Genomic DNA, 27,629 nt, shown 5'->3' on the forward strand with positions numbered 1-27,629 from the left:
AACTAAGCAATAAGGACTCAATATTATATGCCTCGTCTCTTCACCATGTTTAATGATTCCCATTTTTTAACTAAGTGAGTTTAGGGAAAACTACACAGTCCTAGGTATAGCTCCACGATGCAAATGAGAAAAGGTATTCAAACGGTCCACGCAGGGATCCAGCCAGTGTCTTCAAAGGCGTTATGCAAGTTCATCTTTTTAGCCAACATCTTCCAAAAAGTCATGCTTCATGGTGCAGCGCTAAAACTACTAGCAAGAGGAAATCATGATGATGTATCTTTCCTTCCGCCCTCCCAGAGATCACCTACACGGAGCGGCAGCCTTGGCTGTGAGCTTTCCGGGTCGCACCCGGCAATTGCCTACCAAGCTGATTAACATTCATGAAAGGCGGCAAACTTGAACAGGGAGAAGAACTGGACTGCAGTTCTGGGAAGAGTTCTTGGGTCACCCAGTGGTCCTTTGGCGTCATTCACTGCTGCTGCTGCTGCTGCTGCTGCTGCTGCCGCCACCATCCTCTCTCTTAGGAGAGGATGAACTGCCCCGGGCTGGCAGCAGGTCATAGTGGCAAGGGATGCGACTGTTCTTTGGCAGGTCGTATGGATCCTGGGTAAGGTGTCCATTATTGCTGAATATTCCTTGGACGACACTCACGGTAGGTTCTGGGAGAACCAGGGACATGTTAATATATCAGGAAGGAAAAAGATGGTCAAAAAAGATGGTACTCCTTGCAACTAGCAAACACATAATATATATCTTCATAAAGAATATACGGAAAAATAGTATTTTCCAAATACGATTGAGCCTGGTGTTGGTGGCCCACCCCTGTAATGCTGGGCACTGAGATTGAACGGCTCACAGTAGAGGCTATCCCAGGCAGAAAAGTCCGTGAGATCCCCTCTTCCTCCCACAGGAGCTGGGCATGGTGGCATGTGCTTGTCATCCTAGTTACAATGGAAGCCTAAAATAGGCAGACTGTGATCCAGCATGTAAATGCCCACCTGGACAAGTGGGACAACCCTATTTCAAAAATAATCAGCACAGAAAAAGGCTCAGCTGGGGTGTGGCACCTGCCTCTCCACCCAGAAGCCCTGAGTGCAGTCCTCACTACCACCGATATGTACATGGTACGTTCACAGTTATGAAAACAGTGGGTATTATAGTGTTGGACCAACTGATACATACACAAATAGTATTCTGAATGAAAGGATGACCACAAAGCTGGGGACCGGTGGCTCATGCCTGTAATCCTAACTACTCAGGAGGCTGAGATCTGAGGATTGAAGTTTGAAGCCAATCCAGACAGGAAAGTCTGTGAGACTCTTATCTCCAATAAACTAGTCAGAAAAGGCCAGAAGTGGTACTGTGGTTCAAGTAGTAGAGTGCTAGCTGTGAGCAAAAGAAACTCAAGGACTGGACTCAGGCTCTGAGTTCAAACCCCAAGACCAGGGAGAGAGAGAAAAAAAAAAGATGACCACATGGTAGGTATGAAGAAATCAAGGGAATAGGTGGAAATACAAAACATGAATCATTGTCTCAAAAATCCCTTGAGAATAATTTAGTTTAAATCCCTGATTCAGAGTTCAGAAGACTTTAAAGTGTAACTCAATTCATGTACATAGTACCGAGGCTGTCATTCTGCAGTGAGTTCTCATTCTCCTGTGATGGGCTTACCAGACAATTTAAAGGGAACTAGTTGCAAATTTAAAATAAAGAAATTAATGCCACCACAGTTTCCACATTAAAAATCTGTCTTAATTCCTTAAAAGTAAATGGTTTCATTATTTTCCATTATATGTCCTGAAGCAAATTATTGGCGTTAAATTGTCCACTTCATTTTTAGAGTTAAAAATCATAAGTACTATGAGAGAATCAGAGAGAGAGGAAACAGAATGACAGAGAAAGTAAAATATAGTCCAACTATCTAGCCAATTGCAAATGTGGTATGTTTTATCTTTTCCCAAAAGGAATTCACAAAGAGCATTCCAAATAACTATGATTTTAAATCAAATTCTTACTAATATGTAGCAGATTCACATTTGAGAATATTTTTGATTTATTAGACAATTTAAATGTTCCTATTCTACTGAAAGCACCATATTAATATAACATCCAACTAGGAAAGGAATTACCTGCATAGTCCACTGAAACCATTTTTTTTTGAGACAATGACTCATGTTTTGTATTTCCACATATTCCCTTGATTTCTTCATTCCTAACATGTGGTCATCCTTTTTTTTTTTTTTTTTTTTGGTTGGTGGTGGGGCTTGAACTCTGGGCCTAGGCTCTGTCCTTGAGCTCTTCAGCTCAAGGCAAGTGTTCTACCACTTGAGCCACAGCACCACTTCCAGTTTTCTGGTGGTTAATTGGAAATAAGAGTCTCACAGACTTTCCTGCCCAGGCTGGCTTTGAACTGCAATCCTCAAATCTCAGTCTTCTGAGTAACTAAGATTACAGGCATGAGCCACCTGCAGCCCCTCCCCCCCTTTTTTTTTAAACCAGTCCTGGGGCTTGAACTCAGCCTGGGCACTGTCCTTGATCTTTTACTCAAGGTTAGCGCTAACACGTGACCCAGAGCACCACTTCTCTTCTGGCCTTTCCTGCGTAGTTTATTGGAGATAAGAGTCTCATGGACTTTCCTGCCCAGGCTGGCTTCCAACTGTGCTCCCTCTTTAGATTTCAGCCTCCTGAGTAGCTAGGCTTACAGGAGTGAGCCACTGGTGCCTGGCACACCATTTGTTTTGGCTAACTTGATACGTGAGCTAATATGATACACATTTACTGTGGTTACAAAATAAAAGGTGGATGAACAGGTAGAAGATTTAGCCGATGGACTTTAAATTGGCTAAATGGTATTTTTCCCGAGAAATAAATTTCACATTGATTAATGTGATTCCTGTGAACACAGTTTGCATGTAAAATACCAGCCATTTAAAATGGTGTGGAAGCCAATCACGTGTGCCCAGTGCTACGACTGTGAGCACTCACCGATTTCATAAACATTCTTGTTGGCTGAGGTTGCATTATTGATCTCGGCATAGGGGGAATCTCTCCGCGCTGGCGACTTCATTTCCACGTAGCCACACTCGGAGGTTTTAGGAAGTAGCACTGGCGGGTCTTTGATGGTGGCGTATGGGTTTTCAGAACTGCTTAGGGAGCAGTTACTTGAATTATATTCAGAATTCTTTCCCAGATCTGTGAGGGAAGATGGGAGGAAAACACAAATGCTGTTTCTTGAGCGTTGTTTTTTGGTGTTGGCAAGTTGTCTTTTTCTTTATAGCTAGCTCCCTATACTTCAATCTGTTGAAACCAGTGGTACATATTTTCTGCTTCTTTTGGAGAGAAAATGCTATAAAATTACTCACAGATTACACTTACACCCATAAAGTCATTTTACCTCCACTTTAAGAGACGTCCCAATGAATACCATGGGCTGATTTGATTCTAATGCTCATATTCAAGTACAGTTAATCCCATTCTGTTTTCCAAATACAAAATGTCCTAGTGGAAGCTTTTGACTTTACAAAGGTTTCAATCTAGAAACCAGCAGTTGATGACCTTGAGATACAAGATGGTTTATACTGTGCTGTAAGATCTTACTCTATGCTTCCATATTAGGGAACCTACATCCAAACATGTCCAGAAGAGCAGCCCTTAGTAAACACATCATCATGCTGAGATCTTCTTATTTTCCTGGCTATTTTATATTTTATGTATTCCTCTCCCTATAACCCTTATTTCTTTTAAAGACAATATGAGTATTTCCACTGCAAACAAACTTTTTTTTTTAACCAAAACTTTTGTTCTAAAAAGATCTGCCTATGGTCACTCTCTTGATGTCAAACAGGTTTGTGTGTCATAGCAATTTACCATGTTGACAGTTTTAAATTATCTTTACACTGTGCTTTTGCTTTGTTTAGAAAAATAAGCCTGTGAGATAATTCTTAAAATTGTGATTCTGATATAAACATTTCATTCTCAACTATATACCCTACCTTTTAAGGATTTTCCCATGTAGCTTCTGTCAAGTCCAAAAGCACCTGTAATGAAGAAAGAAAAACAAAATCACCCTGTGAGAAGAGAAAGGAGGAGAAAACCCACCTAAAGTTCCAGGATCATGGTGGGTGACAATCTTGATCGTGGTGGGTGACAATCTTCCCACTATAACATTCATCAAAGGGGCTAACCAGCTACTGACCCCACTACCATAAACATGTGTAACACACACACACACACACACACACACACACACACACACACACACACACACACATATGATCATCACTTGCTCTTTCATAAGAGCTCCAGGAAAGGCTGATAAACTCAGGCACACCTAGGGAGTGTTAAATCCATGTATATGACTCAAAGTTGCAGAGGAGGAAAGCCATAGCCAAGGCTAGAACTGAGAATTGACCTACAAGGGCAGCTCTTAGGAGGCCCTGATGGTTTTTCCCACTAACTGGGATATTACCATCTCCACAGTAAGAATGTTTTCTGAAAACTGGAAACATCAAATACTCATTGTTGGGTAACATGCTACAGGCCAGTCCTAGATCTTGACTGTTGGTATGCAGTTTTTATCTTAACAATTTGATATTTCTAGATGTGGGGACATTGGGGTCTGAGCCTGCCTAGTGGCTGCATCGTAGCTTTCTTGTTTTAGAAGATCTGACCTTCAAAGGGGAAGGGCTGGCCAAAGGAAAATTACTCCTGCTCACACTAGGAAACATGAAGTATGCTGTCACGGAACACACGCAACCATTTGCTTAAACCAATGAATTCACAGGTATCAAAAAGAAAAGACTTCAGTCACAGATGCATGTATCCACAATGTTACTAAGAAGACCAGAGACCCTTCCTTACTTAGTCCATGTTACACCACCTGGTGTTGGTGCATTGTTAGCATTAAACTAGAATCAGGAATTCTATTGGGTCTCATCGCTTTTTAGTCATGCTGTTTCTGCCGTGCTGTTCAGCACTCTAAGCATCTCTCAAATGGGGGATACAAAACCTGTCTTCCGCCATCCAAGGTGGTTGTCATCGTTTAGGGAAGTATGGCTCAGGTAAAAGCTTTGTGAATCTCAAAGCACCAAATCAATGAATGGAGTTTTAATTTCTGTGGCAATTAAAGGGGCACACACTCAAGAAACAGCCCATTTGAAAGTCATTCAAGGGACCTTTGATGAAAAGGAATGTCATATTCTTTTCTAGGTCGATCAGCACCTAGTTAAAAGTCAGGAGTAATAATGACTTGTTATGAACAGTCCAAGTAAGTATGTGAGAATATTGAAGAAGTAATAGCCACCCCAATGATATACTTCTTCAAGTGATTGTTAAACTCGGGTTCAGATGCTGATGGCCCACTGGGAACACTGAATAAAGAGAAAGAGAAGGAAGAAGGCATGTCTAATACCAGCCATGGTGGAACAGAAAAGGGGAATATTATTTTCTCCTTGAGTGTATTGTCTTGGTCTGGGTTACTAGCAATCGAGCCTAGCTCCAAGTTGATGGAGGAGGCATAATGTTATATAAGGACGCAGGATAAAAGGGTTTGTAGCAAAGAAAGAGAAATTTTACCAAAGAGAAATTTAGTCTTTGCTCTCAGCTCCTGAGACATGATCCCTAACTCCCTGGAAATTCTGCCCACAGAAGTGTTGCTTGACTTGGATCTGAGGCAGAAGCTGTGGGAGATGGCGGACTCAATGATTTCGATGGTGGGTTGGGTCATATTCTGTCATCTTGTCCTCCAGTCATGCACCTGCGCCACCAATCCTGCCCAGACGATAGGCCCTAAACCTGGACACCATTTCTCTAACTGGCCTCCTGAGATGATGACCTAGCAGAGTAATTTTGTAACTTTAGAGTGAAGAGAGGAGCTAGAACGCAGCACTGCCGGGCAGAGAGCTGCTGGTCTAGCAATCCCTGCCGCACACACACGACTCAGAAAGCATTTGTTGCACAAATCAAGCATGCCCCATGGAGGTGCTAGGCAGAATCCCATCCTCTGGGCTTTTGGTGCCTATTCCCAGTAGGCCTCTGGGTTCATGCAGGGCACCGGCTGGCACCGGCCTCACACACCGAGCTCATTGAGGTAGCCGCCCTGCTTCCAGTCCGCAGGCAGCGTCCCGGCACAGTCCACCACGGGGCCTCTCTTCCCAGGGTTCACGCTTTTAAGATTCACAAACAGCTGGTTGTTCTTTGCCTAGGAGAAACAGAAACGGTAGACATGTTAAAAAGGCAGCACTGTGTGCCACGGTGCACTACCTGTCTGGTGAAAAGCAAGTCCGGGGCCATTGGAGAAACACACTCTCCAAAGCACTAAGCCAGCCTGGAGGTGAGAGGCCATGACTCCTGGAGGCAGAGAACCTGCCTTCTGCACGCCAGCCCTGTCTCCACACCGAAGCTCTGCCTTTCACACCCTCATACAAAAGAGTGCCTCTCTTGGGTCTCTGCACATGGAATTTCGAATCGGACACTGGATGAATTCTGGATCTAAGGTTTCCCATTAAAATATGCATGATATTGCCCGTGTCTCTAGAATCTGCGGTCTTCCTGACACACAAACTTCCCTGAATCTGCCTGAGGACAAGGGGAATGATGAATCTCCGGAGTGAGAAATGCTATTTAACCACTCAGCACTGTAATCAAAGTCTAGCTGCATTAATTTAATGACAAATGGATTAAATTAATTAGCTCATTTTTTTCTAGATTAAGTTCATGGAGAAGTGAAGAGTGATGAGACTTACAATGGAACTGGAAGCATTATTTGGGTACAATGGGAAGAGCGTGAGGTGTGTGGGTCCAGAGAATTGTGGGAAGAATTGAAGGGTACAGCTGGAGTTTCCAGCCTTCCTCGACTTGGCTTCCTCATCTGTAAAATGGGGTAGTAGTCACACCAGCAGGCGTGACATTGCTGCGAAGATGGAGCAAGTTCCTCTTGCAAGGTGACTAGGAATGCTTGGTGTGCAGTATTCACTTGTTACTATTTGGCCACTTGGGGCTTTGAAAAAGTAGCAGTTTTATATGATTCAACCCACACAAATGTCACTAAAGTAAAAGGACTAGGAAAGGGTACTGGAAAGGGTACTAGAAGAAAGCTAATCTGGAAAGACAAACTTGATGGTTTTATTCAGGATTGAGTCTGCTGTATGTCTTTAAGTTTTTTTTTAATTACTATCCAAGCCCCACAACTGGCAATAAAGTCAAAATTAAAAATGAATGTCACAATAGTTTATTTTACAATCTTAAGTTAAATTAGAAATATTTTTGGTGTGAGTGTGGTAGTATACTACTGTAATCCTAAATCCTTGAGAAGCAGAGATACGAAGGGCCACAGTTAGAGGCTAGCCCCAGGATCTGTTCAGGAAGACCTCATCTCAGTCTATATGCTGAGTGTGCTGGTGTGGACCTGTAACCCGGGCTTTGTGAAAAGTATAGATAGGAGGATCACTGTCCAAGGCCAAGTCCCTCAAGTCAAAAAAAAAAAGAAGAAGACCCTATCTGAAAAGTAAATATAAGCAAAAAAGCTGGGCGCATGGCTCACACGGTAGAACACAAGCAAGTATGAGACACTTCCCTCCAAATAAAAAGGTCAGGAGCACTTTCCCAAGGAGGTGTCATGGAAGCAACACCGACGGTGGATAGATATGGAGCCTGGCCTCTCGTGGCAGCTGCCTCACTCACCAGCTAGGAAGAGTCTGGGAGTCACCAGGGGTCCCCATTTCTGAGGATGTGGTTAGTGCACTGGAGGCGCTGAGACACGTCCAGAGGACCGCTAGCAGAATCGTGCGGACCACGCATGTGAATTACCTAGGGCAGTCTTCATTATGCTAGTTCCCCCCCCAGCCCCTCTCACCTTGGCGATGGTGAGCGTCTCCCTGTTGTTGAAGTGAGGGGAGGCGGCACGCTGGGTGAGCGTGTGGTAGCTGGGGTTGGTGAAGTAGTGGCTGTTACCATTCCCACCGCTGCCGTGTGGCAAGGTTTCTGCAAGAAGAAAAGGAGACAGGTCAGACACGGGCTGCTGCAAATCCACACAGCAGGAGGGAATCGAAAGCAGCAGTCAATACGGTATTTGGACTGCTTTCCTATGTCTCAGCCCCTCAGACTGTACTGCTGGCTCACGCCTGCATTTAGCTATTCAGGAAACAGATCTGAGAACTGTAGCTCAAAGTCACACGGAGCAGAAAAGTCTGTAAAATGCTTATCTCCAATTAACTGGCAAAAAACCCAGACGTGGTAGAGCATTAGCCTTGAGCAAAAACCAAAGGCAAGGAACAGCAAACAGGCGCTGAGTTCAAGCCCCAGTTTCACTCACATATGCACACACACACACACACACACACACACACACACACACACACACACACACAGAGTGCAGCCCATTCAGCAATGCTCCTGGAGATCGCAGCTAGGGCTGCCTGCCTGTCTTCTTGTCAAGTATGAACATATCTACAGACAACTGTGCTCAGCTTTGGGGCTTGTAAGAGCTCAGTGGCCTTATTAGAAGCTATTTCTGCTGTAACAGTCTCTTTTCCTTTTTTAAACAAAATATCTGGTTTCTCGACACAATTCTGTACTGAACATACATACCTATCAGCTGCTTGACGTATTTCCTGAGGATTATAGCATTGATAAACATGTAACTGAAATCCTCAAGCAACTGCTCTAAATTAATAAATATTTTAGGTTTTCAGGCCAAGCACAGTGGCTCAAGCCTGTAATCCTAGTCAGTTGGGAGGCAGAGATGGATCGTGGTTCAAGGCCTGCTTGGATGTTACAGTTCAAGAGACTCCATTTGAACCAATGACTGGACACAGTGATGGATGCCTGCCATTCCTGCAATACAGGGAGGCACGAGGCTCATAGTCCAACCCAGCCCAGTATGGGCATCAAGCAAAGCCTGCCTTGGCAATAACCAGTGAAAAGGGGACTGGTGGTATGACTCAATTGGTAGAGGACCTGCTAAAGCGTACACCTTCTAGTTAAGTGGTGACTCCATCTGATGGCTAAATGCGTCACAAAATTACTTTGCTTCTATGGGGACTTGTGACAGATTCTAAAGAGGTTTCTCACAGTCTTGGTTATGGCTCATACCACCACCAACAAAAACAACAACATTTCCTATAGCAGTTGCTTCACCAGTTACCGAGTTGTGTGAATGCTGGGAGAGGTGGGAAGATACCATAGGAAACATCCAGGAGCAGAGGCAGGAGACCTGCCCCACCTACCCGATCCTCTCCAAGACCTTGGTAAACTCATGGTCCTTGATCCTTCTCTATCCTCTCATCCACGACAGAAGCTGGGACTTGGTGCGTAGTAAAGCCTACCTGCTTTACATCTAAAGCAAGCCCAATTTTAAAAGCCTTAGAGAAAAATAAAATGACAGAGGAAGGCCAGGTGTGGTAGCTTCATTCTGGAATCCCAGCCACTTGAGAGGTAGTAGATCTCTGTTCAAAGACATTGCGGGCTAAAAGTGTGAAGTCTATATACAATATAACTTAACTAAAACCAAGAAGGCTTCGGGGCGGGGCTCATGTGGTAGTGACTATGAGGCCTTGAGTTCAAAACCCAGGATTTCCAAGGCAAAAGATAATGACTTGAAACCCATGGTCTCAAAGAACCAGCATGGAGAGGCCTGGCTTTCCAGGGTCTGTGACCCCTTCCACTCCCAGTCTTACCTGCCATACTGTAATCCGCATTGATGACCCTCATGGCCGGGGTGTAGCTCACGGCTGGCATGCTCGAGTCCTTTCCTTTCTGCTTCTGTCTATAAATAACGAACAAGGCCAGGAGGAAGATGACCACGAGGACGAGGATGATGATGCCCGCGATGGCCCCAATCTGGTAGGAGTCGGCAGGGAGGGCAGTACTGGTGCGGCTCAAGCTGTTCAGGTTCCCCACGATAATAACTCCGGCTGGAAAAGCAGGGAAGGAAGGAGCACCGAGTAGGGATGAGGGCGCATGGATAAACGGTTTATCTTTATTCCCCAAATCCTCCCACAGTGCCAACGCCTGGGGGTTTTCAGCTCATGAAATGTTCATTCGGAAACTTTTGGGAAAGAGAAACATGTTCTTCTTCATTTTCAGCCAGCAGCCTGGGAGTTCTTGAAGAAGGGCCGAGGTAGAGTCAGAAAGACCAGTTCAAAGAATCTTTGAACGCAAAGATTCAGAAGCCAGGTTCGGGAGCTGTTCCTATATTTCAAATTTAAACAATTTTAGATCATGACTTACCTAATTCCTCTTTTGGCTTCGTTTTCAAGTACCGAGCTTAGGCAGGAGTAAGACCTAGATGCCCAACTGGCTAAGTTAACCTCATATTTATCCTTAATATTGCTAAGAATGATTTTTTTTCCCAAGCGAGTGAGCACTAATTCCATTATAAATCAAGCCCAAGGACTAAATCCAATAAGGCTTTTATCTCAGGAGATATTGTTCTGGGAAATTATATTTTCTGAGACAGAAGTATTTCCCTAAATTGTACCTGATAATAGCATCCTTTAGCCTTCCTCACGGTGGTGGTTAATCCTTTTTTCTCTGTGGTACTAGGGTTTGAACTCAGAGTCTGGGCCTTTAGCTTTTTTACTCAAGGCTGGTGCTCTACCATGTGAGCCATACTTCCACTTCCAGCTTTGTGCCATTTAACTGGAGATCAGGGGCTTTTCTGCCAGGATAGCTAAGAACCTAAATTCTCAAATCTCAGCAATAGCTACTAGCATGGTGGTTCATCTTAATCATCAACCTGATTGGACTAAGAGACACCAGGAAAATTATTAAGCATGCCCTGGAGGTGTCTGTGGGGGGCATTTCCTTGCCTGTTAGGTCTTGAGAACTGTGACCAAATGCATGGACTAAGACCTGATGTATTGTTCATAATACCCTGGCATTGAGGGACAGTAGGGAAAGGCAGGATGTGGAGCAAGCTTGGAGGAAGCAGGGTCACTAGCGTATGCCCTGAAGGGGATATATCTTGTCCTGAACCGTTCCTGTCCTTCCGTCTCTCTGCTTCTGGCCGCCATGATGTTTTACCCAGGCACATGGGGCCAAACCATCATGGAATGCACTCTCTAAAAGCACGAGTTAAAATAAATCTTCTGTCCTTTAAGTTGTTTCTGTCAGGTCAGAACAATGAAAAAGGAACTGAAAGAGTCATTAAAGTCAACATGCAGCTCTATCGGCTGCTTCCTTATGATCCATCAAGCGAGGAAGGAAAAGAGAATTATGAACTGAGAACGGAGAAATGGGGCATCTGAAAAATGATCCAGATCTCCCGAACTTTCCCTTCAGTGCTGAGGCTGCAGTTTCATGATCCGTGCGTGAGTAAGGAGAATGGCTTCACACATAGCTGCTTTCGCATCAGATGCATGGTCTTACTATTTCATGAATCTGAACCATAGGAGGATACCTTCTTATGAAACACTGATCTGGAAGCCTGAGGATGGCGAGTTCAAGACCAGTCTTTGCTACAGGGTGAAACCCTGACTCAAAAATTACAAAACATAAAACAGGCTGACACAAGAATCTGCCTTGGAACTAGAGCAGGAGGCTGTGAGCTTGCAATGTATTTGTAATGATGACTAGATTATGGGTAGAGCACCTATCTGATGGTGAGTTCAATTAAATATAAAACATGCAGAAGTATGCAGAAGTCACTTTGTGAGAGAAATCAAACATTGCACATACACACTCTTATGTGGTCTGCAGTTTAGGATGAGCCTACCTACAAACTGCAAATGTTCTAAAGTCTAAATGTTCTAAAGGGGAATCTGGGGCCCAGTACTACTTTCTGAAGGGCCTATTCACCCCAGAGTCAGAATTCCCCAACTGAGACTATGTATATGACAAATATTTCTAGGTGATTATGTGAATCCTGCTTTAAACCATGGGCACACGTTTCTTAAAAAGTCATGTGATGCTGTGACTCAAATGGCAGAGCTCCAGCCTTGAGAGAAAAAGCAAAGTGACAGGTCCTGAGTTTAAGCCTCAATACTGACACAAACAGAACAAGAAGCACACAAGTTCTTAAAAAGTACAACGCATGGCTTTCGTACAACTCCTTGTCAATCTTTGTATCTCAGGTATTTGCCCATGAGAAATGAAAGCACAGACCAAACAAAGATTGATGCACTATTGCTCATAACAGCTTTCACAGTAATTACACCAAACTGGAAACAATGCAATGTCTACCAATAGGTTTGTGAGGCAACCAACTATGGTATATCTATTCAATGGAATACCATACAGCAACAAAAAGCTATTGATACATAAAACAACATGGTTGAGCTGGGCGTCGGTGGCTCACGCTTGTAATCCTAGTTACTCAGGAGGCTGAGATCTGAGGATGGAGGTTCAAAGCCAGCCTGGGCAGCAAAGTCTATGAGACTCTTATCTCCAATTAACCACTAGAAAACTGGAAGTAGTGCTGTGGCTCAAGAGGTAGAGTGCTAGCCTTGAGCTGAAGAGCTGAGGGACAGCGCCCAGGCCCAGAGTTCAAGCCCCACGACCAGAAGAAACAAAACAAAAAAATGGTTCAATTTATAACTATTTATGTTGAATAAACAAAATGAGACCTAAAAGGAATACAGTATGATTCCATTTAAATAAAATTCTGTCAAATGCAAATTAATCTGGAGTGGTAGAAAGCAAATCAGTTACTGTCAGGGGCCTAAACAGTAGTAGGGGCAGGAAGGGGCCTGAGGAAGACTTACATAGATGATGGCAGTAGATTGTGGCAGTAACTTCATGAATATGGATTCATGGTTGATTTTTAAAATCAAATTGTTTAACTAAAGTATATTGTATACTAACTATACCTCAGAAAAGCTGAAAATACCACTGGCCCCATAGAAAGCTCATGAGTTTAAGAACAAGAGAAACTTGGCATCAAAGGCTGTGACTGCCTATGGTGACCTTAAAGAAACCATTCAACTTCTCTAAGTCTTAGTTTCTTTATCTACATGAAATGAACACCCAGTTCTACCAGTTACGTGCAGAGTTGTAATGAGGGCTACTCCAGGCACGGGCTGTGAGTTACTTCCCGTGCACTGGAGCCCTCTCGGGAGGAGGCAGTGGTGGTTATATACCACGCTCCCTACCTTGATCACAGCGCGCCCCCTTCCAGCCAGGGCTGCAATAACAGGTCCCGGTGATGTGGTCACAGGTGGAATTGTTCAGACAGTCACATATCTGGCGGCAGCCATAGCCGTAAGTCCCAGCAGGGCACTCTGGGGAAGGAGATAAGGTCAACTTAGCGCCAGCCCTTGGGGAATCTGCCTTCTTCCGTGTACCCCTGAGCCTTTGGAGTGAGCCTTTCAGGAAATTCCTGTGCAGACAGACGCAGAGCCCAGGGAATCGCAGAGCTGGACAGCAATTTCCAAGTCATGACATGACTACGTCCAGTGTAGAGACTTGAGCCGCTCAACATCCTGGCTTTGATAGGGAACGGGTGATGCTTGTACGGTGTGTGGAATTCCCATGAACGAACAGGTTGTCACAAAGATGAATTTGAGGTGATTCCTTCGGGCAAAATTGGGGGCTGAAAGAAACTAGACTGACAAATATAACCTAGAGCTGCTTCCCTGAGAACATGGAGATTTTTCTGAAGGCTCAGGTGCCTCTCTAGCGGCATATCCTCTCTCAGATTAGCTAGGAGGAATCGAAGAGGGGGAGAGCAAATTGTGTTTATTCTCTAGGTGACCACTGTATTTACCACAGAATGATTCAAACTCTGGATTCACAGGATTCAGTCTTGGAGACTAAAATGGTAGGGTTCTCATGTAGTGTAATAAGAGCTGGGCATAAATTTTGAAGAACACAGCATAATTGTGTGAAATCTGACCATCTCCACGACAAAAGACTTGTGTTCTTCGTAAAGTGAGCAGCAGGGGGCACTGTGCTGTTATTATCAGAGTTCTCTGCAAAAACAGGCCTCTGTTTACAGTGAGCACTAGAAGTCTTCCAAGATACAAGGACATTTTAATCTGATGTCCAGAGTAATCACGGAAGCACTTAAAAAGGTTTTTATTTAATGAGACCTGAACAAGTTGCTTGGCATGCAAGTGAAAGCTCAGAGTCCATTATGGCTTCTGGGCCCATGTGTAACCAGGTATACACAGACACACAATACTTACACACACAGAAGGAAGGCAGTGTGTGTGACTGTGTGACTCTGTGTCTGTTGTTGACTGAATGAAACAGCAAGGTAAAACTCCCATCCCTGTCTGAAGCTGGTTCCTGGATCTCCTGCTGTATTTTCTAAAGATCTGCTAGAACTTGGCACAAAACACCGAGAGCTCCATGCCATTGGACTGGGCTTAAGGGGAAGGAAGCTTTATTGCCAAAGTCCTGCTCTGATCAACCCCTTTCCCAGTCACATCACTCCCGCAGCCATGCCATGTTGGGGACATTGTCCGTAAGTCTACCCTCTGGGGAGTGGAGAGCCGTGTTTCACTGTCTTCACTAGGAGGGCTTTAGGATAAGAGAGCGTGCCCCTCATAGTTCTCGGTACTTGCGTGTTCATCCTGAATTCTGGATGAATGTCATCCAGGAAACGAACGGTACACTCACTTGCACGCTTAGTTTAAGGCTAATGTTCTTACTACCTTGCAAGCAGATGTATGGTTTATGAGGCAGAAATGGAAAAACCAGATGGGTTGTTCCAGTCGATCATAGTCTCCCTGAGTCAGATTAATTCTTCTTTTTATTTGATGTTGTCTTGAATCTTAAGACTTAAATGATTGGCTGTTAGATGAAAGACTGTAAAAGTTGTGAAAAGAAGCAACATTTGCCTAGAATGTTCCCACTTGGGCTACCTGGGCTGGCCTTGGGTCCCTAGCCCTCCTCCCTGTCTCATGCCCTGCCTCTGATTGGAGGCCACGTCCACTCCGGTCACAAACACAGAGTGACGGCTGCTTTTAAGGTTCTGAGCACCTATGCTCCAAAAAGGAAGAGAGATAGAAAGAGCCACAGTGATTCTAATGGAAAACCTGCATTCCATCTTTGTTCTTGGAGTCACCCCTCTTCCCTCCAAAGGGCCGAGGAGTTACTCAGAGGAAACACCTGGAAGAAAGCCAGTTTATGAGGGTCCCAGGGAGGCAGATCTCTGGGAGAGGAAGTCAACCAGGGTGGTAAGTACCTAACCATCTGCTTCACAACTTAAAAGCAGTGATCCTTCTGCCTTCATAACTCAGGGGCGTAAGGAAAGTGAAGTCAGGCGGGTACTCACTCTGCTCACAGTGCCGTCCCATGAACCCCGTGCGGCAGGTGCACTGCCCGGAAATGTGGTCGCAGTCGGCTCCGTTTTGACACTGGCAAATCAAAGCACAGTCCTTGCCATAAAACCCCAGAGGACATCCTGCAGGGGAAGGGAGGACGGAGGAATCAGAGACAGAGCTCCTGCCTCCGGCATACTTGTGTTTAAAGTTAAAGGAAGCTGAGTTAATTGTGCATATCTCAGCCTGGCGTGGGGCCTCGCAGGAGCCCCCAGTAGAGCCTTGCAGGGAAGTATAACCCACACACAGGAGGCAGGAGACAGATCCCAGTTCATGTAACCATCACTGGTTCCCTTGGAGGCTAAGCTAGTGTCTTCCCATTAAGCCTTCCTTAAAGCCTGTGCACTGTGGGATTATTCCTTCCATTCATCATTCCAATTACTAGGCTTCTGGACTCAAGTTCCCTAGACTGAAACGATTAAAATTATCTGTATGCTTTCAAATCTTGGTTCTATAGCTACCCGTCTCCTCCCTCCCACCCCACTCCACCCCCAACCCCTTTACAGAAAGTTCCAGTGTTTTTCAAGGGTTATTCTTTTGACTGTATTTCCTGGTCAGTATTAAATAAGAATTAACTAACGTTGGACCCATCTTCCTGCCTCAGTCCATTGCCATATTTTAAGAGTATTTGTTACTATTCATAACTATAACGTATGCCTTCCTGTTTTATCTCCTTTATCACGTGGAAGCAAGAGAAGCAAAAAATAATTCCCAGTGATGCTTAGCTGTGATCCTCTGCCCATGATGTTAAAAGCTTCCTGAAGAAAAATTGGTTTGAAGCTAGATCGGATGAATCACGCCTCTAACTCCTAGCTACTCAGGAGGTTGAAATTTGAGGATCTGGGTTCAAAGCCAGCCAGAGCAGAAAAGTCTGTGAGATTCTTATCTCTAATGAACCCGAAAAAAGCTGGAAGTGGAGGTATGACTTAACTGGTAAAGTGTCAGCCTCGACTGGAAAAAGCTGAGTTCAAGCCCTCGTACCAGCAAAAAAGAAAAGAAAATGATCGTATGAGACTCAAACGGGCAGAAATACAGATCCTTAAGTTCCCCTCAACCAGACAACAGGTTGGGGGAGGCCCAGAGCTGCGTGTTTATCACCTGTGGGTGATCATGAACCTCACTAAGCGTGAGAAACATGGAACTCCATCTACTCCCAAGGGCACACAGCAAGTATGAACTCTACAAGGAATGTCCATCACGTATCCTAGCCTTTGTGCAGTTAGAATAAATGAAAGGCAAATGGATCCATGTAATTACCATCTAGTTAAAGGAGAAAAGAGAAGTTGCACAACAGCCTGTACAATTATGCTCCACCTAGGTGTCCTGAAGTGATCTAAAGACGGAGTGCATGGAGCCCCGTAGCTCTTTGCTATTTTGAGAAATGTAGATGTTTTGAGGCCATGGGGTAGATGAAATATTCCCTTCCAGCAACCCTGGTGAGCTCAGACCACACAGGCAAGATGAGGTTCTAGCTTCCCAAGCTGCAGAAGGCTCCTTGCTTACTCTGAGTACAGTAGAGTCCAGTCCAGCCAGGAGTGCATTTACATTCCCCATCGTAGGCGCTGCAGAAGGCTCCGTTGTGGCAGTTACAGGTGTGGATACAGTTCGGGCCCCAGTGAGCTGGTGGACAGGCTGAAACCACAGCAGGTATGGACAGGTGTGTGTTAGAGTCCAGTCAGCACTGAGCAGAGGGGCCCAACCACCCGAATGGGGCTCTTTGCAGGTGAGGACTTGGCGGTGTACATCAGGACTCAGAAAGCACAATAAATCCTCCGTCCAGGGCAGAGAGCCTGAATGTGCAGGGAAACCCACCAGGTGGAGTTGACTGCGAAGGGACCGTTACATATAGACTTCAGTGAGTCAGATGACCAAGCCACCTCTCAAGGTTGTAGATTCCGTGTGTTTAAGTTACGTGTGTTACATACACGTTCTACCCCTATGCTGTGCTGCCATTGCTCTTGGCACAGAGGAGGCAGCAGAGGACAAACCACCTCCCGATCACTGGAAATTTAGGAGAGTAGAAAATTTAGGGGAGCTAACCAAAGAAGCAATGGTGGCAAGAGGTATGGAAAAAGAAAGCGGGGTAAGGAAGACAGCACGATGGGGTAACTTTTAAGCATGTCCTCTCTGAAGAAGGCACCTTTGAGCAGAGATAAACGGGAAGCTGAATGCTGACAGCTCACTCCTGTCATCCTAACTACTCAAGGCTGAGAGAGGAGAGCAAGGTTCGAAGAATGCCAAGGCAGGAAAGTTCAGGAGACTCTTAATTCCAAAACTGGAAGTGGAGCTATGGCTCACGTGGTAGAACATCAGCCTTGAGCCAAAAGGCTAAGCAAGAGTGCAAGGCCCTGAGTTCAAGCCCCGTTCCCCACACACAACCAGAGGGAGCAAGGATTTGACTTAGGTGCCTTAGGCCATGTCGTTTGTGGCTTTGATTTCCAATCAACTGTAGCTCACAATTGTTGCCGCAGGCTTATTATCCTGCTCCCATCAGATTTAGTTGACTCACGGAAACTAGTAAGTGGAAGCAGCAGAGACAATCAAATGAAATCATGTGGCGTCTTTGCCAAACTGAAGCGCAATAAGAGAGTCAGATATGATTCTGTGGAATTAAAATGGGAGACTGTGGGGTAAAGTCATTTGATTTGCAAGAGGTACTTTTTATTCCTAGTAATACTTCAGAAATCAACAATTGATTTTTTTTCCTTTTGACAGTACTGAGCTTAGAACTCAAAGCTGTGGGCTTATAATCAGGTCCTCTTCCACTTGAGCCATGTCTCTAGCCTTATTTTTTAAGAACATGTTTACTTAAAAGGAGAACTATGTATAATTTCTATATGATTATTCCATAGAAAAGATGAAGCAATAATGATAATAAATGAATCTGAAGTAGTTTTAAGAATGAAAGAAGGATCTCTCATAAATGTGCTTTTTTTTTTTTTACCCAAGAGCAAGAGAAAAAAAAGTAACGCTTGACATTTGAGGTGTAGAAAGACCCTCATTTAACAGATGAGGAAATTTTGGTTCAGTGAAAGCTAAACAGTGACTCTTGTCACACAGATTCATAGAAAGAGAAATATTTGTTGTTGTTGTTGTTTTCCTATAAGAACAACTTCACTCTTAAGGGTACAGCAAGACTCAGAGAGAGGCCTGGGGAATTGTGACTTAGTGGTAGAGTATCTGCCTATGAAGTGCTAGGCCCTGGTTCAAATGACAGTACTTCCAAAATACAAACAAAACGTAACAACAGAAACAAGATCTAGGGTGAAAATGACTGACCTGCTCAGCCTATCTGTGGCCACACGTGGACCTCTTTACCAAATCAACCTGCTCATATACTTACCATGTATTTGTCAAACATGTATGCCCATAATGTATTGTTCTATGGTAAACCACTTTGCATTATTAGTCTTTAGACTTATATCAGTTATGATTAGAGAATGGAAATGAAGATCACTCCGATTTTATATTCCCAAGTGGTATATGAAGAGACAGTCTTCAAGAATTCGTGTTGTCAAAGACCTCTGCCTCTTTAAACACACGCTTTAATTTCTCACAGTCTCTGTTTCACTGAGGAGAGTGCCACGGAGCCCAGAAGGGAACCAGTGAAATTAGTGATCCCATTAGAGACAAAACAAATAAAAAGCAAAATAAATCAGCTTCCACAGCAGCGCTGATAGGAACAAGCAGATCATTGTCCCCATTCAGAGTGGTGTTCCTGTTTCCGTCCTTCTAGCACATTCCTCCTCAAACAGGGACAAGAACAACTTCCAAAATGAGGCGTATCTTTTTGCTCCTCTTTATGCTGATACTGGAGCTTGAACTCAGAGCCTGGGCACTGCCCTTTAGATTTTTTTTTTTTTTTTTGCTCAAGGCTGACACTCTATCACTTGAGCCAAAGCTCATTTCTGCCTTTTGCTGGTTAATTGTAGATAAGAGTTTCACAGACCTTTCTGCCCAGACAGGTTTTTAGTCTTAATCCTCAGATCTGTCTCCAGAGTAGTTAAGATTACAGGTGTAACCAACAGCACTTGGCAGAAAAATATTAAATTCAGAGAGAAACTGAAAAAATAGATATTTCTCATTGGTTAATACCTAAAGATGGACTTTAACTAGAGTACGCATTAAATAACAAATGGTCCATCATGTAAAATTAGTACATATTCATTTTCTGATTTGTCTTACGTGTGTGATACAATCAGTACAAACTGAGTATGTGCTAGAAAACTTACCATGAGTAAAACTAGATTAGTCCCATAAGTACCTTGGTCAAAAGTTGAATACTTTTAGAAGCTTCTTTCAAAGTATGAGCCATGGCTTACAGTCAACACCATCAACCAAATGGTGGCCTGGGTAATCTGAGTGTTGTCATGGTGACATGGGACCCTTATCTGAATGCAGTGGAGACAGGGAGCAGGAGGGAGCCAAGGGAGCCAGGGTGGCGCTTCACTTAGACAAGTCTGCGCAGGAGCTCAGCAGGTGCCTACGCTCACTTTCTCATTCCACCTCTCCATAGAAACACAAGGTAGGGACAGACTTCCTCCTCCTCTCCCTCCTCCTTCTCTCCCCTCTCCTCCCCGTCTCTTTTTCTACTTTCCCCCTTTCCTCCACCTTTCTCTCTCTTTCCCTCCTTCTTTTCACCTACATAGAGTCTTATTGGCCTCAAAGTGGCAATCTTCTTGACACTGCCTCTGGAGTATGAGCGTTAAAGACTGATGCCACCTTGCTCCCTGCCCCTGTCCTTCTCCCTCTTTTCCTTCTTTTCTTCCTTCCTTCTTTTTCCCTGCTTCTCTCCCTCCCACTCTTTTTTCCTTCCTTTCTTCTATTTTTTCAATACTGAGGATCAAATCCAGACTCTTGCACATGCTAGGCAAGCACTTTAGTACCAAGATGCATCTTCTATCCATCCATCTATCTATCTATCTATCTATCTATCTATCTATCTATCTATCTATCTATCTATCTATCTATCTATCTAGGTGTCTGGCTGGCTGGTTGGCTCTCTGTCTGCCCTTTTTTTTTTGTCTTTAAGAAACACACTTCTCTCTGAACACCTGTAATCCTAGCTACTCAGGAGGCTGAGATCTAAGGGTCATAGTTTGAAGCCAGCCTGGGCAGGAAAGTCTGCAGACTTTCATCTCCAATTCACCACCAAAAAATCCAGAAGTAGAGCTCTGGCTCAAGTAGTAAAGCATTAGCTTTGAGCCAAAATCTCAGAACAGTGCCCAGGCCCTGAGTTCAAGCTTCAGGACTGGCACAAAAAGAACAGAAAAGAAAAAAGACACATTTTTAAATATGCTTATTTTTGCTTTAAATCAGTGAATGGTGGCTTATTGAAAGTAAATGAGCAGAAATGGTTATTCCCAAGCTATCTTTGTGATGTAGAGATAGAACTTTAATGGAAAGACAGGATTTTAAAAACTAGAACACATCTGATCATTGGTCATGTGTTATGTGCACACTCATACTTCAGAAAAATGAACAAGAACTGGTGAACCATTGCTCTCCACGGGCACTCACGCTGTGAGCAGTCGCTGCCGATCCAACCCGGGTAGCACTGACAGGATCTGTCAATGGGGTTACAAGTGCCATTGTTGGTGCAGGTACAAATTCCTGCACAGTTTTTTCCAAATCTGCCGCTGGGACACACTGTGAATAAAATAGAGGTCAGATACTCACAACCCAATTCACAGAATCTTAGGACAGGAAATGACTTTAAGGGTCACCAGCCCAGCTGCTCAGTGGCCAGGGGCCATACTCGACAGCAACCCACCCTCTCCCAATCCGGAATGGGCTCATTTTTTTACAAACACACAGAGCCAAAGACCTCATTAGCACATCCCAAACCAAGAGACAACACGTTTCTAGAAATCTGACTTCAGGACTTCCCACTCAGGGAGTCCAAACTCCTTCTTCACATTGATTTTTCATGGGAGGCTGCTTCCAATTAAGGCTGAAGAGGATAACAGCGCAGACAATAAATAGCTTTCGCTGGCACGGGACACCAGCATATTTCAGAGCTCACGCAGCCTACCAGAAGCCATGAAACGTTGTGTCCTTTGGGATGTCTGAGAACAGAGATCGTGGCACTTCCTGCTCACCGCCTCTCCTTCCAAGAGGCTTGGGAGTCTTACCTTCATTGCAGAGGGCCCCTGTGAAGCCGGGCAGACAGTCACACAGGCCCGTGATGTGGTGGCATGGGCCGCTGCTGTGAACACACTGCGGGCACGTCTGGCTACAGCGATGTCCGTAAAACCCAGGGGAGCAAACTGAAAATAGAGTAGAAGCTCTCAGTTATCTTCCTGAGATGTACGCAGTACCTATTCCACACCAGCACCTTGCGAACGCTTCGGAAGAGAAAGAAAACTTCAACCACAACCACAACAACGAAATCAAAGCTAGAGAATTGTCCAAGTATAAAACACAACCCTAGGAAGAAAGGCAATCTTTAACAAGAACATAAAGCCGCTAAACTCAGAAACCCTCCAAGGCAAGTGAATGTCTTAATCCTTGATTTTCCTACTTCATTAGCTTAAGGTTGGGACACTAGCGGGCTCAATGAATTTTGTTGAATGGACCAAGAAATGAAGAGAATAAAATTCTGAAGGGGTGAAGAAAATAAAACTCTTAAAATTCCAACCTATTTGTTGACCCTTTATAACTTAAGAATCATTATTGGTAATATCATGATCTTTAGCCAAAACAGAAGATGTTTCTTCAACAAACAGTATAATGTCATGATTGTGATTAGAAATTGAGAAAGCAAGCTGCTAAATATTTATGTGCTTTCTATGACTTTATTAGAGTTCAAGTGTAGAACAGCCACATAGAGCTCTTCATGGAAAAGGAAAATTAAAAAAAATAGAATAGTGTGTGATAATACTAATAGGGTATTTCCTAAGGGAAATTAAAAAAATTAGAATAAATATGTGATAATAGTGATTGTCTTTCCTAGTAACCACTACTAAAATATTTGAGGAGTGTTACAGACCATTTCCTTACTCCAAGGTGACATTGACCCATATCCCCTGTCCCCATTTGTAACTCTGCAATTCTGTTCACCCACAGCACCGACTTTAGGACTGCTAGCAGAATGTATGATTTGCCTCAAGGTTTGGCTGATGTTGACTTCTGGTAATAGAACTAAAGCCCATGCCAAATTGCTGAATAAAATATTTACAGGTCAATGGATTTCTGGAACACTCTTTGCACACTCTGAGGAAGAATCAAGAGTATCTTAACGATCATGCCAATAGAGCAATGAAACCATTAGTGGGAAGAAATGGTTCAGTCCCCATCTGTTAGCTTAGTCCTGGAGGTTGAAAAGAATAAAGGCCTGAGGAAATGCTATTGAAGGCAATTCTGCAAAGAACAAATAATCTATTACACTGCCTCTGCCCTTGGCTGCAACAGTACATCACTATCAACGAGGGTGTGATGCGAGCGCCCTTATGCATACAGAGCCCATTCTGCATATAGAGCCCAAAGAAGGAAAGACTGAAACCATTCACTTGCGAGACACTTACTTCTCTGGCACGTGGTCCCTCGAAACCCTGGAGCGCATTCACAGATGCCATCGTCGGGGGAGCACGAAGCCCCGTTTTTACAGTAGCAGGGCAGAGAGCAGTTGGGACCCCAGCGCCCCTCAGCACACACGCTGTCACAGTGCACACCTGAAACAAGGTACGCAGGTTGAGAGAGCAGCAGATCGGGACTCCTGTGGATGCCAAATAAAAGATGAGGACCAAAGCACCCTGGGGCCTGACAACCGTGAGCAGGGACGGCAGGATGTTTGGAATCTACTTGTCTTCTATACAACATGCCCATGAAAATAATACCTGCAACTATTTTCTATGCAGTCCAGAAGAGGACATGCCATTGCTATGTGGAGTGGTATTCTTGAGCAGGAGGGAGCAATGGGGAAGCCTAAGGATTCTATCAAAGGCAAACTTTATCAAACATACTGTTGATTTCCTTCCGTCTTCCATTCTTTGTTTTCACAAAGAAATAAAGTCCACAACGATAAGGCACATTCCAAGTGATTAGATTGTTTTAGGTGAAGAGAACTCTACTTTAGAGCAAACAGATGAGTACAATCTTAGGATATTTTGATAACACAAGAAAGATAAATGCACCACCAAATTCATTCTTGTTTTTTCTTTTCGGTGCCAGTCTTAGGGCTTGAACTCAGGGGCTGGGCACTGTCCTTAAGATTTGTTGTTGTTTTTTTATTAATTTCTCAAGGCTAGTCCTCTACCACTTGAGCTAGAAGGTCTACTTCTGGCTTTTTGGTGACTAATTGGATATAGGAATGTCACAGACTTTCCTGTCTAGGCTGGCTTCAGACTGTGATCCTTAGATCTTAGCCTCCTGAATAGCTAGGATTACAGGTGTGAGCCACCTGTCTTGAATTGGGCAGCTATGGGTAGATTATATTATAGCCACCATTCTGTATGTGCTGTTGTCTAAGTCATTGATTATGAGCAAAGTGTATGTCTATATTTAACTTTGATTTTGGAACTAAACAAACTTCAGAGTCAGTTATGAATGGACAGCCAGATGCCTAAAGGAAACATTAAGAAACACCACTAACCTTACAAAAATCTATATAAAATCCAGACTTCATCTGAGGCACAGGGAGTATTCAAAATACAACAGAGACCTCTTTTTTCTAAGTCAGAATTCTTCACAAATGCTCCTCATGTGGCAAGACAATGAGTTATAATTAGGGGTGGCCTGGGCCCAAATGAAAACATGGAAAGAACAAGCCCTCCCCCTCCCCCTTCCCAGAACATTATCAGCTGCCAGGACTACCAAGCAGGGAGGACCATTTGTGGAGAAAAGTCATTGTGATCTGAACTCTTCCCCCAGAAGCACCCTGTGTTATCACAAAGATGGTACTAATTGGCACACAGAAATTTCTGCTGAATAAATCCTTCTCCTGTGGCTCCTGCCCTGTGTTCTTTCCTCTGAATGTAGGCTGTTAATAGGAGAATGAAAGTGCCAGGGTCTCATTGTGTCCGGCTTGAGTCAACAATAGGCCTTTACCACAGCTCAGACTGCTGTCTGAAGAAAAGATACTAGGTCTGTTTATAAACTTGATTGGGATTCAAATGTCCTCCCTGGAGCAAAATATGACATTTGGGTACACTGTAAGTTTTTTCTTATGTTTTCAAATATTCTATTATTTTTAAGTAGTTGTACAAAGGGGTCTCAATTCAAGATGTCCACTTTTGAATAAAATGAATTGTGTTCAAGACAATGCATAAGCCAGGCACCAGTGGCTCACACCTGTAATCCTAGCTATTCACAAGGCTGAGATCTGAAGATCGAGGTTGAAAGCCAACCCTGGCAGGTAAGTCCATGAGACACTTATCTCCCGTTAACCACCAGAAAACTGGAAGTGGCGCTGTGGCTCAAGTAGTAGAGCGCTAGCCTTGAGCTGAAGAGCTGAAGGACAGCACCCAGGCCCAGGGTTCAAGACCCATGACTGACCCCTCCCCCTCAAAAAAAACAAATGCCTTCCCTCAAGCTATCAGGTTACCAGGTTCCATGTTCACTTGTGTACCTTAAAGGTCCTGATTCACTTTCCTCATTCACTTGTACTACCCTCTCCTCTTAACCACCTCTCTCTGAGGATACATGCACCAGCTTCTTGGTGTATATTTTGTTAAATAAGTAGAAGCTACACTCTGGAATCCTCCCCTGCAGATACCATACTTTAGTTAATTTTTTTTGTATTAATTTTTTGTATATGGCCCCGTATATGTTTACATATCAGTTATATTCATCATGTTACCTTACTTTTCAGAATGGTTTTGGAAAGCTGGGATGGAATTGCAAGTTCTACCCTCTCCATGTAGCCACGGAATAACAAGTGATCTTTTTAACCAGACAACTGTACTGGCACATTTGCCAAACAAGCTAAGAAGGAATCGGCTTCAGAATGAAGCTGTCAACTTGGTTTTGTGACTGGCAAAGTAATGATCAGCACAGGTAACCTTCCACAGACTTCATTCTCTAATCAAATTCCGGTTCCTAACCGACTGGCAGCCAGGGCTGCTGTGGCTGTGGCTGAGACGGAGCTACCTGCTTCAGGGAGGTGCAGATGTCCCTGGGCACTTTGTCATTCTGTTGACTCTCAGGGACAGGTCTGAGAAGTGGAAGTTAAGCAGTTAGTCATGAATTTTTATGGTTTTGTGTGGGGGGGGGGGAGATGGGGCTTGAGAGGTCGTTTAGTTTGTCAGATACTTGCCAAACCACTACTTCACATTATACATAAATTTAGTCAAGATGGAATGAAGTACACTTCAGGTCAAAAATAAATGTTGCTTTTATCCATTCTAGGTTATTACAATTTATGCATTGCTTAGCATGCTTTTGATCACAGCCTGTTAAGAAAAATGACCACAGGTCAGATTTGCAAGGTAAATAAAGTGATCCTTTATTTTGTATCTGATTCCTCATCCTTTAAGAGACACACCCAGCTGGTTAGCATGACGATCAGTCAAAATCAACTTTATCAAGGCAACTGTCATATAAGTTCCACGAGGCCTATGAAATAGCAAGGAGATGAGTTTTACGATAGCCGAGTTCACAGATTTACCCATGTCTGCCCTTCCAAAAACCCACTGAGAATTCTACGGGTCACCTGTCAACCTCTGCCTCCAATCACGTAGTTCAGCAGAATCAAGCTTACTTTTAAATAACATTTTGTGAAAAATAACCTTTCTATTGAATGTTACCAACCTCCTCTTTAAAATTCAAGCCCAGTTCTTTTATTTTATCATCAGTGAAAGTGAGTTATCTCTTTGCATATATCGATGCCTAATCATCAATCAGAGATACGTCCAAGGAAAAGTGGGAGATTTCCTTCTTTTGGCTGGCCCCTTCTTTCTCTCTTAACCCCCCCCCCGGTCCCCAGACCCTCTGTGCCGCCCCCCTCAGCTTTCCTTCCATCTTAAGTTAGGGAAGGGCAAGACAAATCTATGATTGCTGAGGTCTACTTTGTTTGGAGGTTACCGATATTTTTACAGAGTGTATTTTAAAAGCCTAAGAAATAAATGTGTAATTGTGTGATTTTGAGACCGCGAGGCCGTGGAGAGAGTCCTGAGCGCGTGCTTCCTCCATATGAGGCTGCCACAGTCACCTCGCTGTAATGACAACTCTGCGGCCGAGCATACTGACCACCTGTGCGCCAGCTTAGAGCGCTCTCCCTCTCTCCATCTTTCTCTCAATTATTTCTATTGATCTCATCTCATTCTTTGCCAGCTTTGCTAGAGTTCAGCCAGACACCTTTTCATTTTTATATTTCTCAAAGAGCAGAAAGAAGAAAGAAAGAAAGGAAGAAAGAAAGAAAGGAAGGAAGGAAGGAAGGAAGGAAGGAAGGAAGGAAGGAAGGAAGGAAGGAAGAAGTAAGTCTATAAGTATTCAAGAAATACAGCTAAATTGAGTGTTCCAAGAAAGAAAATGCAGGGTATCAAAGACCCCAGCCTTCAACTCTGTCTTGGGATCATGATCAGGGCAGGAGGTGACCTGGGGCAGAGGGAAGGTGACCCCCCACCTGAACGAACAGGGGGTGCAAGGTCGAGCCCCAAGGCGTCCGTGGCCATCCTTCAGGGGCTGCAAGTGTTTGGTGCAGATAAAACTCAGGGCTGAGCACAAGCCGTGGAGGCCATGGGCAGCCAGCAGTGTGGCTGGTGATGGACAGCCCAGAAGGGACAGCGTGGAGTTCAGACCTCTCCCTGGTGTTAAAAGGAAACAGGTAAAGAATCCTGAAGAAGGGGCTTGACTCAGTTCGTGTGTTGTAGGAGGACAGAGATACATGAAGATCAGAGCCTAGAAGAAAGGAGTAAATCAAATGGATGTTTAGACTGCAGAGGCAAGCAATGATAAAAAATAATAATAATAACAGGACACTGAACTAAACTGATGATGGTCGTGATGCAGAGAAGATGAATAGAAGAAATGGCAGGGGAAGAATCTCCCATGCCCCTTGCCCCAGCCAAGCCCAAGTAATTAATTCTGGCAGAAGAGATGATAGAGATAGAGATATAGACAGAGGTAAAGATACAGGTAGAGGGGAAGAGAGAGGGAGAGGGAGATAGAGATGGGGATAAGGATGGAGGAAGAGGGAGGAAGGGAAGGAGGAAAAGAGGAAGAGGCTGGTTATGTTCCCATAGTGGGTATGTACCAGATATATTTGGTAAATGGCTCAATCAACACAGTTCTACATCAATAATGTTCTTCTCTGACGTCTTCGTGAACACTTGGAAGACCAACCTATATGAGGCGTGACCCTTCCAAGCAGAAGTAGAAATGTCTGCCTTCTTTCTGTTTGAGAAGACAGACTATAGGGTCAGTGTT

General features: G+C 44.1%; 1 protein-coding gene across 1 annotated transcript in view; it reads right to left on the reverse strand.

The window, feature by feature from the left end:
• Window positions 1–465: 465 nt before the first annotated feature.
• Megf10 (multiple EGF like domains 10) overlaps window positions 466–27,629 on the reverse strand; it is a 90,221-nt gene continuing 63,057 nt past the window's right edge. The window contains exons 12-23 of the mRNA XM_042674451.1: window positions 22,790–22,936; window positions 21,398–21,532; window positions 20,784–20,912; window positions 16,767–16,895; window positions 15,218–15,346; window positions 13,089–13,217; window positions 9,675–9,911; window positions 7,853–7,980; window positions 6,076–6,199; window positions 3,993–4,037; window positions 2,986–3,192; window positions 466–659 (exon numbers count right to left, since the gene is read on the reverse strand). Of these exons, the coding sequence (XP_042530385.1) occupies window positions 466–659; window positions 2,986–3,192; window positions 3,993–4,037; window positions 6,076–6,199; window positions 7,853–7,980; window positions 9,675–9,911; window positions 13,089–13,217; window positions 15,218–15,346; window positions 16,767–16,895; window positions 20,784–20,912; window positions 21,398–21,532; window positions 22,790–22,936 (1,733 nt within the window). The remainder of the gene's footprint in view (window positions 660–2,985; window positions 3,193–3,992; window positions 4,038–6,075; window positions 6,200–7,852; window positions 7,981–9,674; window positions 9,912–13,088; window positions 13,218–15,217; window positions 15,347–16,766; window positions 16,896–20,783; window positions 20,913–21,397; window positions 21,533–22,789; window positions 22,937–27,629) is intronic.

This window comes from Dipodomys spectabilis, unplaced genomic scaffold, assembly GCF_019054845.1.
Source record: "Dipodomys spectabilis isolate Male_0828 unplaced genomic scaffold, ASM1905484v1 ptg000019l, whole genome shotgun sequence".
Taxonomy (NCBI): domain Eukaryota; kingdom Metazoa; phylum Chordata; class Mammalia; order Rodentia; family Heteromyidae; genus Dipodomys; species Dipodomys spectabilis.